Below are 12,974 nucleotides of genomic sequence, written 5' to 3'. Positions count from 1 at the left end.
AAGATATATCTGGCGCCAAGCAAGGTGACCGTATGTCTCTATAGCTGGGTTCAGCAGAACGAAACGCTTAGTAAGCGATCAGCGACTCGAAAATTTAATTAATGTATACTTTTAAATGTCAGTGAAAACTGTATGTAATAATCAAATTCGTTAATTACTATATATCGCTATATAATCTCTTATTAAGCTTTTTATTCTGCTGAATGCAATTGATGTAATGGAGATTCAACGAGTTCATTGCTCAGTAACTATCGTAGAAATTAAGAAAATTACAAACCGGTATGATAAAACGCGTATTTTTGCCTAAATATAATAAATTTGTTAATTTATATCAATTTCATTGATTCACTTATACGTATTTTAACCATAATATTTTGTTTAAAAAAATCATATTATTAAGTTACATATGAAGCATAAAAAATACGAGTATAAAAAATGCGAGTATAAAAAATATAAATTATATACTACAGTTAATATAAAAAATATAAATTATTATATTAGTTAGTATAAAAAATATAAATTATATACTACAGTTGATATACGCGAACTATATTTTCGTGTAATCTTTGTTCTTTAAATTTAAAATTTACGAAAGACTGAATATACGTTTTTCAAGCCGAAATAAAATATTTGTCGAAAAAGAATTATTTACAAATTGGCATGAAAATTTAATTTAAATAATTTAATAATTTAATTTAAATATTTTAATTTTAAAATTTAATTTAAATAATTTAATAATTTAATTTAAATAAATTTAAATAAAATTCTTGCGAATTCCGAAATTCTTTTGTTAATATATTGACATATTCATTTACTTATATTTATTTAATAATAATTGGTAATATTTAAAGCCTATTTAAGAAAATTGTATGAGAACTCTACTTACTCGATTAACTCTAGTTTTTATTCATAATTATTACACCCAATATTTCGAGAAACAACATAAAATCGTCAATATCAAAAAAACAATATAACGATAGAAATTTTGTACTATTTAAATAGCACTGGTTAATAGATAAATGAAAAATCTCAAAGGTATATTTTCGTAAAATATATATTTTTACAGTTCCTAACAAAATAATTCCTAAGATTCATTTGGAAACTTTTGATAGAACTAAGCTTTATACTTCTCTTACGAGAAGCAAAAGCGAAGCCTCTTTAGCTCAGTGGTAGAGCACTGGTCTCGTAAACCAGGGGTCGTGAGTTCAAACCTCACAGGAGGCAATTATTTTTTTCTTGCTCCTATTACTAATACTCTCTATTATATATCAGCTGTTTTTATATTTTTTCTCAACGATTATAGATAAACCGAAAATAATAAGTAACTTTTCATATTGACAATTTAAATTTAATGTTTTGAAGTTTACAAATTGAAAAATTTAAATGTAAAACTTTAAATTGAAGAGTTTTAATTTGTAAAAATTGAATACCTCAAAGATTAAAATGTAATTTAGAAGTTTAATACGAAAATTAGATTTGTTCTTGTTAAAGAAATAGCGAGATTTTGAAAGAAGGAACAAAAAGTGCAGCTAAAAAAATGCAATCTTCTCTGTTCCTAGGTATGTTCTTTTCAGCTGCACTGTAGCACTGGTGCAATAAGTTAGAGTGAGACAAATATATTTTATTTCACTGTAGCTTATTGCACCAGTGTAGCAGTGCAGTTGAAAAGAATAGACGACTTGTCTGGCGCCGAGAGTACAATCGCCGAACCATTATTCCGCCAAACGCGAATCGGTCTGCAGGTATTGCGTCAGTATACGTTAGCCGGCATCTTGTAAAGCATTTTCGCTATCCAAAGTGATAAACGATAGACAAAATGGATAACGACTTACCATATCGAGTCGAATATGCAAAAAGCGATCGTTCTAGTTGTCAAGCATGCAAAAAATCAATCAGTAAATTGAGTTTAAGACTTGCAACTGTTGTTCAGGTAACAGTTTCAATGTAACAAAGAAACTTAGCGTGAATTCTCGCACCTAATAATAATAGACACTACCAGGCGTCCGCGACACCTTTTATTGCAATATTGTTAAATAAACCGTGATAATTCTCTTAGTTTTATAGTTAGTTGTACACTGCACATGTAGAAAAGAAATGTACGTAATTGTACATTGTAATATTTTTTATTTGGTTATGTTATAGTATACATACATAAAATATTATTTTCAACATAATTCTGTGATTTGTATGATTATATCAGCGACACGTATCAAACTAAAGTTTATTCACACTTAATTTGCTTATTTACATCAAACATAGGTTATGATAAAACAAGTATGTTAAGTAAGTTACTGTTTGCTTAAGAATTTTGATAAATGTTATTTTATTTGTATTAATATAAAATTAATATTTTAATTATCCGATATATTGCATTTAAACAGTGAACCAAATTGATACAACTAATTATATTTTATTAATTAGTAAGTTTGGCTGCTTACTAAGAAGAAATTTAATATTGCTATAAAAATATTTTTCTGATATCTTTAGAGTCCAGTTCACGATGGCAAGATACCTAGATGGTATCATGCCAACTGTTTTTTTCTAAAACAAAGACCAAAGTCTACTGCTGATATAGATTGTTTTGATCAGATTCGTAACGAAGATCAAGAACAAATAAAAAAGAAACTTGGTATATATATTGATTAATACATAATTCATCAACATATATGTAATTTATATCATATTACTTTAACTTTTAAATTTTCAACTACAGAGGAAGCTCTTAAAGCACCTCCTGTTTCTGGAAAAGGAAAGAAAAGAGCAAATGCTGCAAAAAGTGGCTCTGGCGATTTCAAAGTAGAATATGCCAAGTCTAATAAGTCTACTTGCAAAGGATGTGAAGAAAAGATAATAAAGGGTGAAACAAGAATATCAAAAAAAGATTTTGAAAGTGCTGAAGCTAGAAAATACGGTGGTATAGACAGGTGGTATCATGTGGAATGTTTTGCAAAATTGAGGGCAGAGTTAGAATATTATGGAAAAGGAGATGAACTTTCAGGTATAAACACTCTCTCCAAAGAAGATCAAAAAAGCCTCAAAACTGCATTATTTAAAATTAATCAAGGTAAGAGGGAAGACTGAGAGTTAAAATATATTTAACAGTTTTACAGCAAGAACTCTCTTAATTAGGATTGCTTTTTTTTTTAATTATATCTATATTCTACTATATTTTGACTTAAACGGATGTTAAAAAAACTAGATAAAATAAATTAATAGAACTTTTGTTATATTCTTAATTATAATTTCAGATGACATCCCACCTCCTGTAAAAAAAATTAAAAACGAACCAGAAGACACTGAAAAAGAGGAATTGAGAAAAAAACAGAATGATGAACTGTATGCTGTACAAGATCAAATATCGATTCTTGACAAAAAGGAATTGATCGCGATATTAGAAAAAAATCATCAACAAGTTCCATCTGGTACATCAAATGTAAGTTACTGTAATACACACACATATTGTTGTAATATTACTTTAATATTATTTTTCATTATAAAATTACATGTTGCAATAAATGTCTCTATTTATTATGTCACTTCAATTTCAATTACAGATCTTGAACCTTGTGTCTGATATATTATATTTTGGAGCTTTGGATCCCTGTCCACAGTGTAAAGGACAACTCCTATATAATTCTGGTTTGGGTTACAAATGCACCGGCAATGTAACAGAGTGGACTAAATGCGAGTATGTTACGCAAGAGCCAAAAAGAAAGAAGTGTGAAATACCAAGCGACCTAAAGAAAAATTTCCCAATTAAGTAAGTCTTTAGGAATATATTTATGAAAATCATAAATTATTCTCTGTTATTAAGTAGAAAAATCATGTAATGTAAAAATATACAATATGTATTCTCTTATTTTATTTCAGATCGTACAAATCTAAAGTAAAAAAACGACAGTTTCAAGTTACAGCACCATCCTCTTCGAGCTCTGTGAAGAAGGAACAGGATGATGTAGATGGACCAAAAGTGCAAGGAAAGCCGCGTCCTTTGAAGAACATGCAGTTCGTTATTTTGGGTCGCATAGAAAAGGATAAGGAGGAATTAAAGAGGGAAATTTTACTGTTAGGTGGTACCGTTGGAACGAAAATTCACAAAGATCTAACCGCAATAATATCTACTTCGAAAGAAGTGGAGAAAATGAGCAAAAGAATGGAGGACGTTCAGTCGCTCGACATTCAAGTTATAACGGAAGATTTTGTGGAAGAAGCGAAAGAGTACACGGAAGCGCCCATTATGCTTTTAAAGAAAAAAACCATCTCGAGCTGGGGTGGTGATATAAATGCTAGAATTTCTAATGTCGCGAAATCCAACGCTTCCAAAAGCAAGAGCAAATTTGAAAAATCCGGCAAAGTGAAATTACGAATAAAAGGTGGTGGTGCTGTTGACCCTGACAGCGGCATGGACGATTGCACACATATTTATCAAAGAGGCAAAGACAAATATGACATAACATTAGGGCTGACGGATATACAATCCAAGAAAAACAGTTACTATAAAATGCAAATTTTGAAACACGATCAGCATAGTAGATATTACTTGTTCAGAAGTTGGGGTCGAATTGGCACTACAATTGGCGGCAATAAACTGGATTCATTGTCTTCAGAAGAATGTATTGAGCAATTCGAAGCGTTGTTCGAGGAGAAGACAGGTAATCAGTGGAAGACTAGAGAACACTTCGTTAAAGTACCGAACCGGATGTATCCAATCGAATTAGATCACGGAGACGAGGAGATTGCCTCTTTAGATTCAGACATTAAGAGCAACTTGCAAAAGCCTATTCAAGATTTAATGCGCCTTATTTTCGATGTAGCTAATATGAAGAAAGTTATGTTGGAGTTCGAGATAGATATGGACAAGATGCCACTCGGGAAACTGTCCAAGAAGCAGATCGAAGAGGCATATGCGGTCTTAACAGTATTGCAAAATGAACTTAAGAAGGAGAGCGGTAATACAGAGCGTATCAAGTTGATTGACGCTTCCAACAAATTTTACACTCTGATACCTCACAATTGCGGAGTCTCTGATCTGAAGCCTCTCGAGACGCTGGAGGAGATCAAGAATAAGTGCGATATGTTAGACGCGCTGCTCGAGATGGAGATTGCCTACAATCTTTTACGCGACAAGACCGACGCGAAGGAGAACCCGCTCGATAATCACTACAAGCAACTCAAGACGGAGATCGACGTGTTGGATAAGAAGAGCGAAGAGTTCAAGATGATAGAACAATATGTCAAGAACACGCACGCGACGACTCACACGCAATACGAGCTTGAGATTGAGGATGTGTTCGTGGTCAAGAGACAAGGCGAGGAACAGCGGTACAAGCCTTTCAAGAAATTGTCGAATAGAAAACTACTCTGGCACGGCTCCAGGACCACGAATTTCGCGGGAATATTGTCCCAAGGTTTGCGTATCGCGCCACCGGAAGCGCCCGTTACCGGTTATATGTTCGGCAAGGGTATTTATTTTGCCGACATGGTGTCCAAATCCGCGAATTATTGCTGTACGAACAGCGCGAATTCCACTGGACTGTTGCTACTTTGTGAGGTCGCCTTGGGAAATATGTACGAGAGATATCAAGCAGACTATATCGAAAAGCTGCCAAAGGGTAAACACTCGACGATCGGTCGCGGTCAGACACAACCCAACCCCGAGAATGTCTACAAGACTAAGGACGGCGTCGAAGTGCCTTATGGCATGGCAGCACCTACTAATGTTAAGAAATCAGCATTATTGTACAACGAGTACATCGTATACGACGTTGCTCAGGTAAAAGTGCGATATTTATTAAAGATGAACTTCAAGTACAAATATTAATTACGATATTTGAACATAATACAAAACATAAATTACATGGTTGAGTAACCTCAACTCTTCGGAGATGAGCTTTGACACATTTCCAATTTGAGATATTTGTTATGAATTCCAGTTTCATGTGTTTTGAGTGTTGTGCTATATTTCATTTTATTTTTGACAAAAACTTATTCATATATCGACGATTTGTTAAACATACCAAATAGCTTCTACTACCTCGAATACTCTACCTGTAAGATTACACAATAAATTTTGCAATAAAATTATGCTTGTTTTCTCGTGCTGTCTTTAATTGTAATGATAATTAAGAGGAAAATAATGTAAGAGTGCGGCTGATTATCCGTTGAGTTGTACTACTTGAGATATAGGGCTGCGTTCAGATTTCCCACCCAGAGGGTAATTGCTGAGTGATCGGGTGGGTAGGCGGAACTAGCGAAAAGTTCCCGAGTGGTTTGTGGAATTTGAACGCACTTGAAGTCACTCTATCTCTTTACATGAACATTTGCATATATAACCCTTATAGAAATATCATACTAAGAATCATTGATAATTACTTATTTTCAGTATTAAAAATACTGGATAATAAGTAATTATCAATGATTCTTAGTATATTTCTATAAGGGAAGCTTATGAGCTTATTTTTAAAGGCTCGTTTATCGTTAAAAGAGAATACGGGTAGATTATTTATATTTTACGCGTAAATGTCCTACCCTGTCTTAAATATTGAAATGTTGTAATAACCATACTAAAAATTTGTAGTGTACTTACTTTAAATATCTCTTTCTCTCTCCGAATTATTCTTTCACACAATAATCTACACGATAATCCTTTAGTCCCGATCTACAATAGGTGTAGTAAGCTTTAAACTTTAAGAAATTGACCAATCATAGTCGAATTATAGAAGAATAATCAATCGTGATTACTTACGGCTTAAAATTTACTACACCTATTGTAGATCGGGACTTATGCAGGATTCACACTGTGTTCGATGTCTGATGTACGACGTCCAATATCCAATAGGAGAACAGCTTTCTAATATAAAATTCAATTCTCCAATTCTTCAATTGGAAAACTATTCTTTTATTGGATATCGGACGTCGGACATTGGGCGCGGTGTGAATCCTGCATTAGGCTGCGTTCCGAAATTCTCTGCCATTGAATTCTATAATATACGTGACATAAACTATAGATTTTCAGTACTGGCAGTGCATTTCGAAACGCAGCCATCGTACAGGAAAAAGTCTGACGTCATCACTACCCGTTCCACCTGCCTCAAGGACCTGTGTGATTTTTCCTAGAGAGCTTCATTGACTAAGTTTTCACCGAGAGTTCAAATCGGGTCAGAGTCGAGTTGAGGTGAGCGATCTTACGGTGGAAACACCAAATCTGAAGTTGAACCCTACCTAATAAAATTTTAAGGTAGAGTCCAAATGAGGTTCAATGGAAACGACAAGAGTTGAGGTTATTGTAATCTTGCCAGAACCAATATAACCTTATATGTCAGGAGGCATGGACATAAGAATATGTGGACGGAGCATATTGTCGCGAGGGTGAAGCCCAAAGGGTGAGGGGAATGATTGTATGCTAATAAAGTTGACATATCATGATAGCGACGGTCGCTGTTTTTATACATAGGCAATAGAAACTTCTGACAACATGATAGCCACGACGATATAATCCTCTCACCCCTTGGACTTCACAGGCCCTCGTCTATAATTGCACTTTGCGTTCTGTCCATATATTCTTACGTCCATGGTAAAGTCGAATTCGCTAAAACTATTAAAGAAAGAATTAAAATGGCTGTAAATAATAAATTCGTCGAAAAAACGCATGTTTTAATAAAAGATAATAATGGGATTCCGTTGAAAGAAAATAAACAATATAACTTTTTTACTTTCCATGTTTATAAAGGTTGTGTTCCAAAATTCACGGCCAGCACTGCAAAGTTATAGTTTGGCTGCGTTCCGAAATTTATTGCCAGTGCTGAAATTCTATAGTATACGTTACATGAACTATAGATTTTCAGTACTGGCAATGAATTTCAGAACGCAGCCTCTATGTTAAAGCCCTTGCAGAATGCCAGGCAATAGGAATTCGGATTGGTCAATTATTTCTATTTTCTGTTTCTATTGGCTAATGCTTATTTCTATTGCCTAGTATTGTGCAAGGACCTTTACATATATTATAGGCCGATATTCATAGTCCGATCTTATATTTAAGACCGCTTAAGTTTATCTTCAGATGATGTACGGGTTATTTCATTGCCTACGGAGTATCTGAAGATGAACTTAAGCAATCTTAAATATAAGATCTGACTATGAATACTGGCCATAGAGTCTGTTTTCTATTGCTGAACTGACTGCACTAATTCTCTCTAATCTTTCTTCCACAAAGTTTTATCTGTATATCTGTCTCTTTTTTGTTCTGAAAGTACACTAATTCAGCAATAGAAAACAGGCCCATAGATTTTCAGCGCTATTAGCAGTTACCAGTAATGTTAAAACAAGCTTATATCTAGATTTTCTCTCTCTCTCTCTTTCCCTCGGGGCATGTATGCATTCCTGGATCGCCGAACAAAGATTACCTAGCTTACCTTTGCCGTTTTAAATCTGGTAAGCGGACAAAATCCACAAAAAAGAGGGGATAACGTTGACGACGTTCAAAAGTCTCTAGGATCCATAAATTTATTTCTGAAGGTTATAATTGTTGGACGTTAGGAGGGTGTACAGAAGTGTAAATTTGTGACAGGTTAACTCTACACCTCTGTATACTCTCCTAACGTCCAATGATATTAATCTTCAGAAATGATATTGATCTTAACAATGATATTAATCTTCAGAAATGAATTTATGGATCCTTTTGAACGTTGCCAAAGTTATCCCCTCTCTTTTTATGGATTTTGTCCGCTTACCTTAAATCTATTTCACTTGGATAACTTATTCTACGTCTTACCTCCACTGCCATAGGTTCAATCGGGTCGACCAAGTAAAGTTTTGGAACGCAGCCCAATGGGCTTCTTGCAATTCTCACCGACTTATCCACCGGTTTAAACATTTGAACTTACCGCCAAGACTCAAGACCATAGGTCTGTTCTTTCGCTTTGCACTACTGCACTAGTGCAATAAGTTAGAGTGAAACAAATGTATATTTGTCTTATGGCTCCTGCACACAGGACGCGGTAATGCTTGCCGCGCGGCGGAAGTCCGTGCGACAGCTAATCAATATGTTGTTTTCCGTAAGAGCTAGAAGATTATTACGGAAAGCAGCATATTAATTGGCTGTCGCGCGAATTTCCGCCGCGCGGCAAGCATTACTGCGTCCTGTGTGCAGAGCTATTACTTTAACTTGTTGCAGCAGTGCAGAGCGAAAGAACAAATCTCATGTGACCATCTGTCTACTTTTATGTTTCTAAAGTTGGCAATGGGCTTAGCCCGGAGCCATCGGAATGGAATCTCACTGATTTTTATTTGTTCTGCAAAGGAACGGATCTAAAAAATCAATATACTCCTTATTTTCGAGCAAAATAACGAACAAAATATTTGTAGTAATACACCCTTGACTTAGACATCTTATTTGGTCACATAAAAATTATAAATTACAAGTCTGCAGAAATGTTGCGGCAGGAGCCTACGCCATACGACTTAGCATATCGCGGTAAAACCGCGGCCGTGAAGATCCTGCTGAACGAAAACGAGAAGCTGAAAACACAAACAGATAATGTTTGTATCATCGTGTCATTTGCTCATGATGTCCGAATGATTTGAGGTTAGCTTATACCTCTTCCTTGCAGAACGACCGAATGCTGATACATTGGGCGGCGTTGGGTGGTCACGATGATCTGGTCCGACATTTGCTCTCCCTCGATGTACCGGTGGATCCTACGGATGACGTAAGCAAATGATTGCATATTGAATTTACAGAAGCGCAACATTTCTATTATTTCATGCTGAAATTATATTTCCCTCTTATTATTTCGCATAAATGAATCATGGTTACTGCAAACACACGACACAGTCAATAACACACTTAACCGAAAAGATTTATTTTTACATGCGAAATTATATGCAACTGTGAAAAGAACTTTTATTATCAAAATACATTATAAAATATTTGATAATTATTACGAATTTTCCATTACGCTTCAGGAGAGTGTATCTACGTTTAAATCGAGTCCATTCTTGTGTGTCTCAAAAGGATAAATACATCTTGACAAAAATCGCAAAACTTGCGGTGTGTCTCTTAATTTTCAATCGATTCGAAAAACGTTTACAAAGCAAACTCATTTGAACAAAGCCCTAGCATTCTCGAGAACAGAGTTTTACACAATAATTCCCTTTACTTCTCAACCGGAATAAAGAAACGATCGTCGATCGCAAACGCATCGAAAAAAAAGATGGAAATCTTAATAACACATACACACTTGATGACATATGTATATATATAATTATATTATAATTTTTCCATAGATCATTTATAAGAAAAAAGAAAAAGAAAAACTTATAAGAAAATAAGTATAAAGCGTACGCCCGAAATGCATCGCGCACTGTTACAATCCGCATTACTTATCGTCTCGTTTCTACGCGTGACGCACAAAGTCGCGAGCAAAAAGCTTCGTTTTCGTTTGCCACCGGCCGGTCCTCGAGCCTTACTGCAACGAGACAAATCTACGTGAGACCGCTCAAACGGTCTGTTTCGTAAAACGCAGACAGACATGACTCCGCTGATCCTGGCGGCGTCTGCCGGTCGCGAGAAGGTCGTCAACACGCTGCTGAACGAGGGAGCGAACGTGAACGCGACGACGGTCGACGGTCACTCGGCTCTACAGTACGCCGCGTCGAAGAATTGGAAGTCCATCTGCGTGGCGTTGCTCGAGAAGGACGCCGACGTGAACATCGCGGACAAACGGGGCGCCACGCCTCTGCACAGGTCCGCCTCGAAAGGCAACACGGCCATCGTGAAGCTCCTCGTAGAGTACGGGAAGAATTTGGATATAGGTAGGTAGCGGAATATACGCCTTCTCCTCTTTCCCTCTCAGTATATGTGTACGTGTGTATGTGTCTGGCGATTTGTGTCTGTGTGTCTGTTATTGAAATGCATTCGCGCACGCAGCGCAATTACAATATAATAATATATAAAATATCAAATATATACATACACATACGCATATATATATCTGATAGTATAACCTAAATGTACATTTTGCTTCAATACGGGTTGAATACTTTTTCCTTAATGCAGTTTTGAACGCAGCCGTTGGGGGGGCAGGAGGGAGAGTAATGAACTTATTTTCACTTAATTCAAAAGTCATGTAGTTATGTTCTCTTATTAAGTCATTAATTTTTCCAACGTGCATGACGAAAAAAAGGTATTCGAACTGTATTGAAACCAAGTGTACAAGTTTTCGTTCATGCCGACGACACTGCACAATCTCGTTTCGTTTCATTTACACGCTGTCGTCGTCGTCGTCGTCGTCGTCGTCGCTTTCAGATCGGAGGGACGCGTATGGTAATACGCCGTTGCATCTCGCTTGCGAGGAGGACCGCGTGGATGAGGCGAAGCTGCTGGCGGCGAACGGCGCGGACCCAACGATCACCAATAAGGACCGCAAGACTCCGTTGGATCTCGCGAGTCTCGGTCTGGTCCGGCAGCTCGAGGAAATCAAGCGAGAGACTACGTCGAAGTAGAAAGCGCACTTGCCGTTTCTCAATATTTTTTTATCTCTCCGTGCGAAAGTGGCGCTTTAAGTTTCGTTAAATAAGTCCTTAATAAATTCATCATGATTAAGTTTTCCTTCTACAGAATTTATTTTATCCCTCTCTCTCTCTCTCGTTCTCTCTGTCTCTTTCTCTCTCTTTCAATCTCTCTCTCCCTCACATTCTCTTTTTATATATTTATATATATATACGTAAAATACGATCAACATTTGCGTTCGTACTATATAAAATGTATCAAAAGTCCTCTCTCTCCTCAGTATTCGACTAATCCTTTCTTATTTTTCTCGCTGTTTCGCGCCCTTTGGCTCTCTCTCTCTTTCTCTATTAATCTACCTTACTCGCCATCGGCACTACTACTGCGTGTCAATTAACTGAACTCTCACGGGAGACGATCATTATCTCGTCACGATTAATCTTAAGGCCGGAAACGCCGCGGGAAATTGTCGAAATGACTTTTGATTTTGATCGTGGAGCTGGTCGTACTCGCGGACGCGGCGAGACGTCAGTTGATCCGTGTTACGCGTCGAATCGTCGAACAGAAAAGCCAACCACCCTCTCGACGGACGTATGTACAGAATTCACAGAGGTTCGAGAGCACACTGGGCCAACTCCATTACTCAATTAACGTTTTCCTCGCCGTCGATGCTCTCGTCCTGTGTCGTCGAATCGTCGCCGGAGCCGCCGGTCTGCACGGAACCACGTTTGAGTCTCGAGGAAGAGCTCAGACTGCTTATTGGAGGGCCGCCGCGCCTTTAAAACAAATCATAAATCACATTAGTTGAGCGACTCGTTCGTCGTGCTCGCGAAATAAAAGTGTGCGTAATAGAAAAACGCAAACAACGCTCAGTAGTTTAACTTTAATTTAGCGTTGTTCTTTCGAATGAAGCTTTCAGGAGATTTTTGCCTCAAATAAAGAAGACTAATTATTTCGAAAAGCATATCGTGCGTTAAACCACTGATCGGCAGTATTGTGTATACACTGCGAGCCAAATGAAATAATAAGAAAGAACGCATTCACAAAACAACTGCACTCAAGGGATGCCGGGGGTAAAGTGTATGTCGTTATCACACAGGGTAGTAAACCAAGTTTGACGTTACTTTCAGGAGGGTTAGCGGTTTCAAATTAACCAAAAGAGCTCGTTCAACTCACTGTAGCACACTGGGGACTAATGGGATTGTTTCCTAGCAAAAAACTCTCAGGTAGGATACCAATCGTTTTTTCTCTCTTGACACCTACACATCATTTTCAGAAGTTGATCACTTCCTTCAAAGATAAAACAATTACTTTAATACTGCTTCATTACGTTCGCCTAAGGTTACAGATACGTACGGCCTAAAAAGCGCAACATACAAAAATATATACGTATATATTTATATAATCCAAAGGAGTAGCATCCTTTCGCGCGCGTTATATACTTAAGATCCCTCAAATCTTTTACTCC

At 36.7% G+C, this 12,974-nt stretch overlaps 3 protein-coding genes and 1 non-coding gene across 11 annotated transcripts in view; 3 read left to right on the top strand and 1 right to left on the bottom strand.

Annotated features, from left to right (window-relative positions):
* The first annotated feature begins 1,152 nt into the window (after positions 1 to 1,152).
* Trnat-cgu lies at positions 1,153 to 1,224 on the top strand. Its single transcript has one exon. It is a non-coding gene; the product is annotated as a tRNA-Thr (tRNA).
* Positions 1,225 to 1,613: 389 nt separating this feature from the next.
* On the top strand, positions 1,614 to 6,094 carry LOC116847097 (poly [ADP-ribose] polymerase). Its single transcript, XM_032821727.1, has 6 exons — positions 1,614 to 1,930; positions 2,488 to 2,629; positions 2,714 to 3,064; positions 3,249 to 3,433; positions 3,555 to 3,760; positions 3,871 to 6,094. Exons 1-6 carry the CDS (start codon positions 1,817 to 1,819, stop codon positions 5,819 to 5,821), a joined length of 2,949 nt encoding a protein of 982 aa, XP_032677618.1. The 5' UTR covers positions 1,614 to 1,816; the 3' UTR covers positions 5,822 to 6,094.
* A 926-nt stretch (positions 6,095 to 7,020) lies between these two features.
* Positions 7,021 to 11,605, top strand: LOC116847100 (26S proteasome non-ATPase regulatory subunit 10-like). 4 transcript variants are annotated; one of them, XM_032821731.1, is made up of 5 exons: positions 7,035 to 7,174; positions 9,421 to 9,537; positions 9,609 to 9,707; positions 10,524 to 10,812; positions 11,306 to 11,605. In XM_032821731.1, the coding sequence occupies exons 2-5, from the start codon at positions 9,430 to 9,432 to the stop codon at positions 11,500 to 11,502; spliced, it is 693 nt and encodes a 230-aa protein (XP_032677622.1). In that variant the 5' UTR covers positions 7,035 to 7,174; positions 9,421 to 9,429; the 3' UTR covers positions 11,503 to 11,605. The 4 variants fall into 4 exon arrangements, with proteins under 4 accessions (XP_032677624.1, XP_032677622.1, XP_032677623.1 ...); XM_032821732.1 differs by having other exon boundaries at positions 7,058 to 7,174; positions 9,428 to 9,537; XM_032821733.1 differs by lacking the exon at positions 9,421 to 9,537 and having other exon boundaries at positions 7,021 to 7,174.
* Positions 9,877 to 12,974, bottom strand: part of LOC116847096 (myosin heavy chain, non-muscle) — a 34,231-nt gene continuing 31,133 nt past the window's right edge. For 3 of the 5 annotated variants that reach the window (XM_032821723.1, XM_032821724.1, XM_032821725.1), the window contains one exon: positions 9,877 to 12,282. In XM_032821723.1, coding sequence (XP_032677614.1) covers positions 12,150 to 12,282 — 133 coding nt within the window. In that variant the 3' untranslated portion in view covers positions 9,877 to 12,149. Of the gene's footprint in view, positions 12,283 to 12,682; positions 12,797 to 12,974 lie in introns of all 5 variants that reach the window. The other 2 variants (XM_032821726.1, XR_004378661.1) reach the window with 2 other exon arrangements.

The sequence above is a fragment of the Odontomachus brunneus genome, unplaced genomic scaffold, assembly GCF_010583005.1.
Source record: "Odontomachus brunneus isolate Ranch 3 - 2012 unplaced genomic scaffold, Obru_v1 Obru_scaffold_073, whole genome shotgun sequence".
NCBI lineage: Eukaryota > Metazoa > Arthropoda > Insecta > Hymenoptera > Formicidae > Odontomachus > Odontomachus brunneus.
Note: the sequence above shows the minus strand (reverse complement) of the source record. Positions and strands in the feature narration are given on the sequence as shown.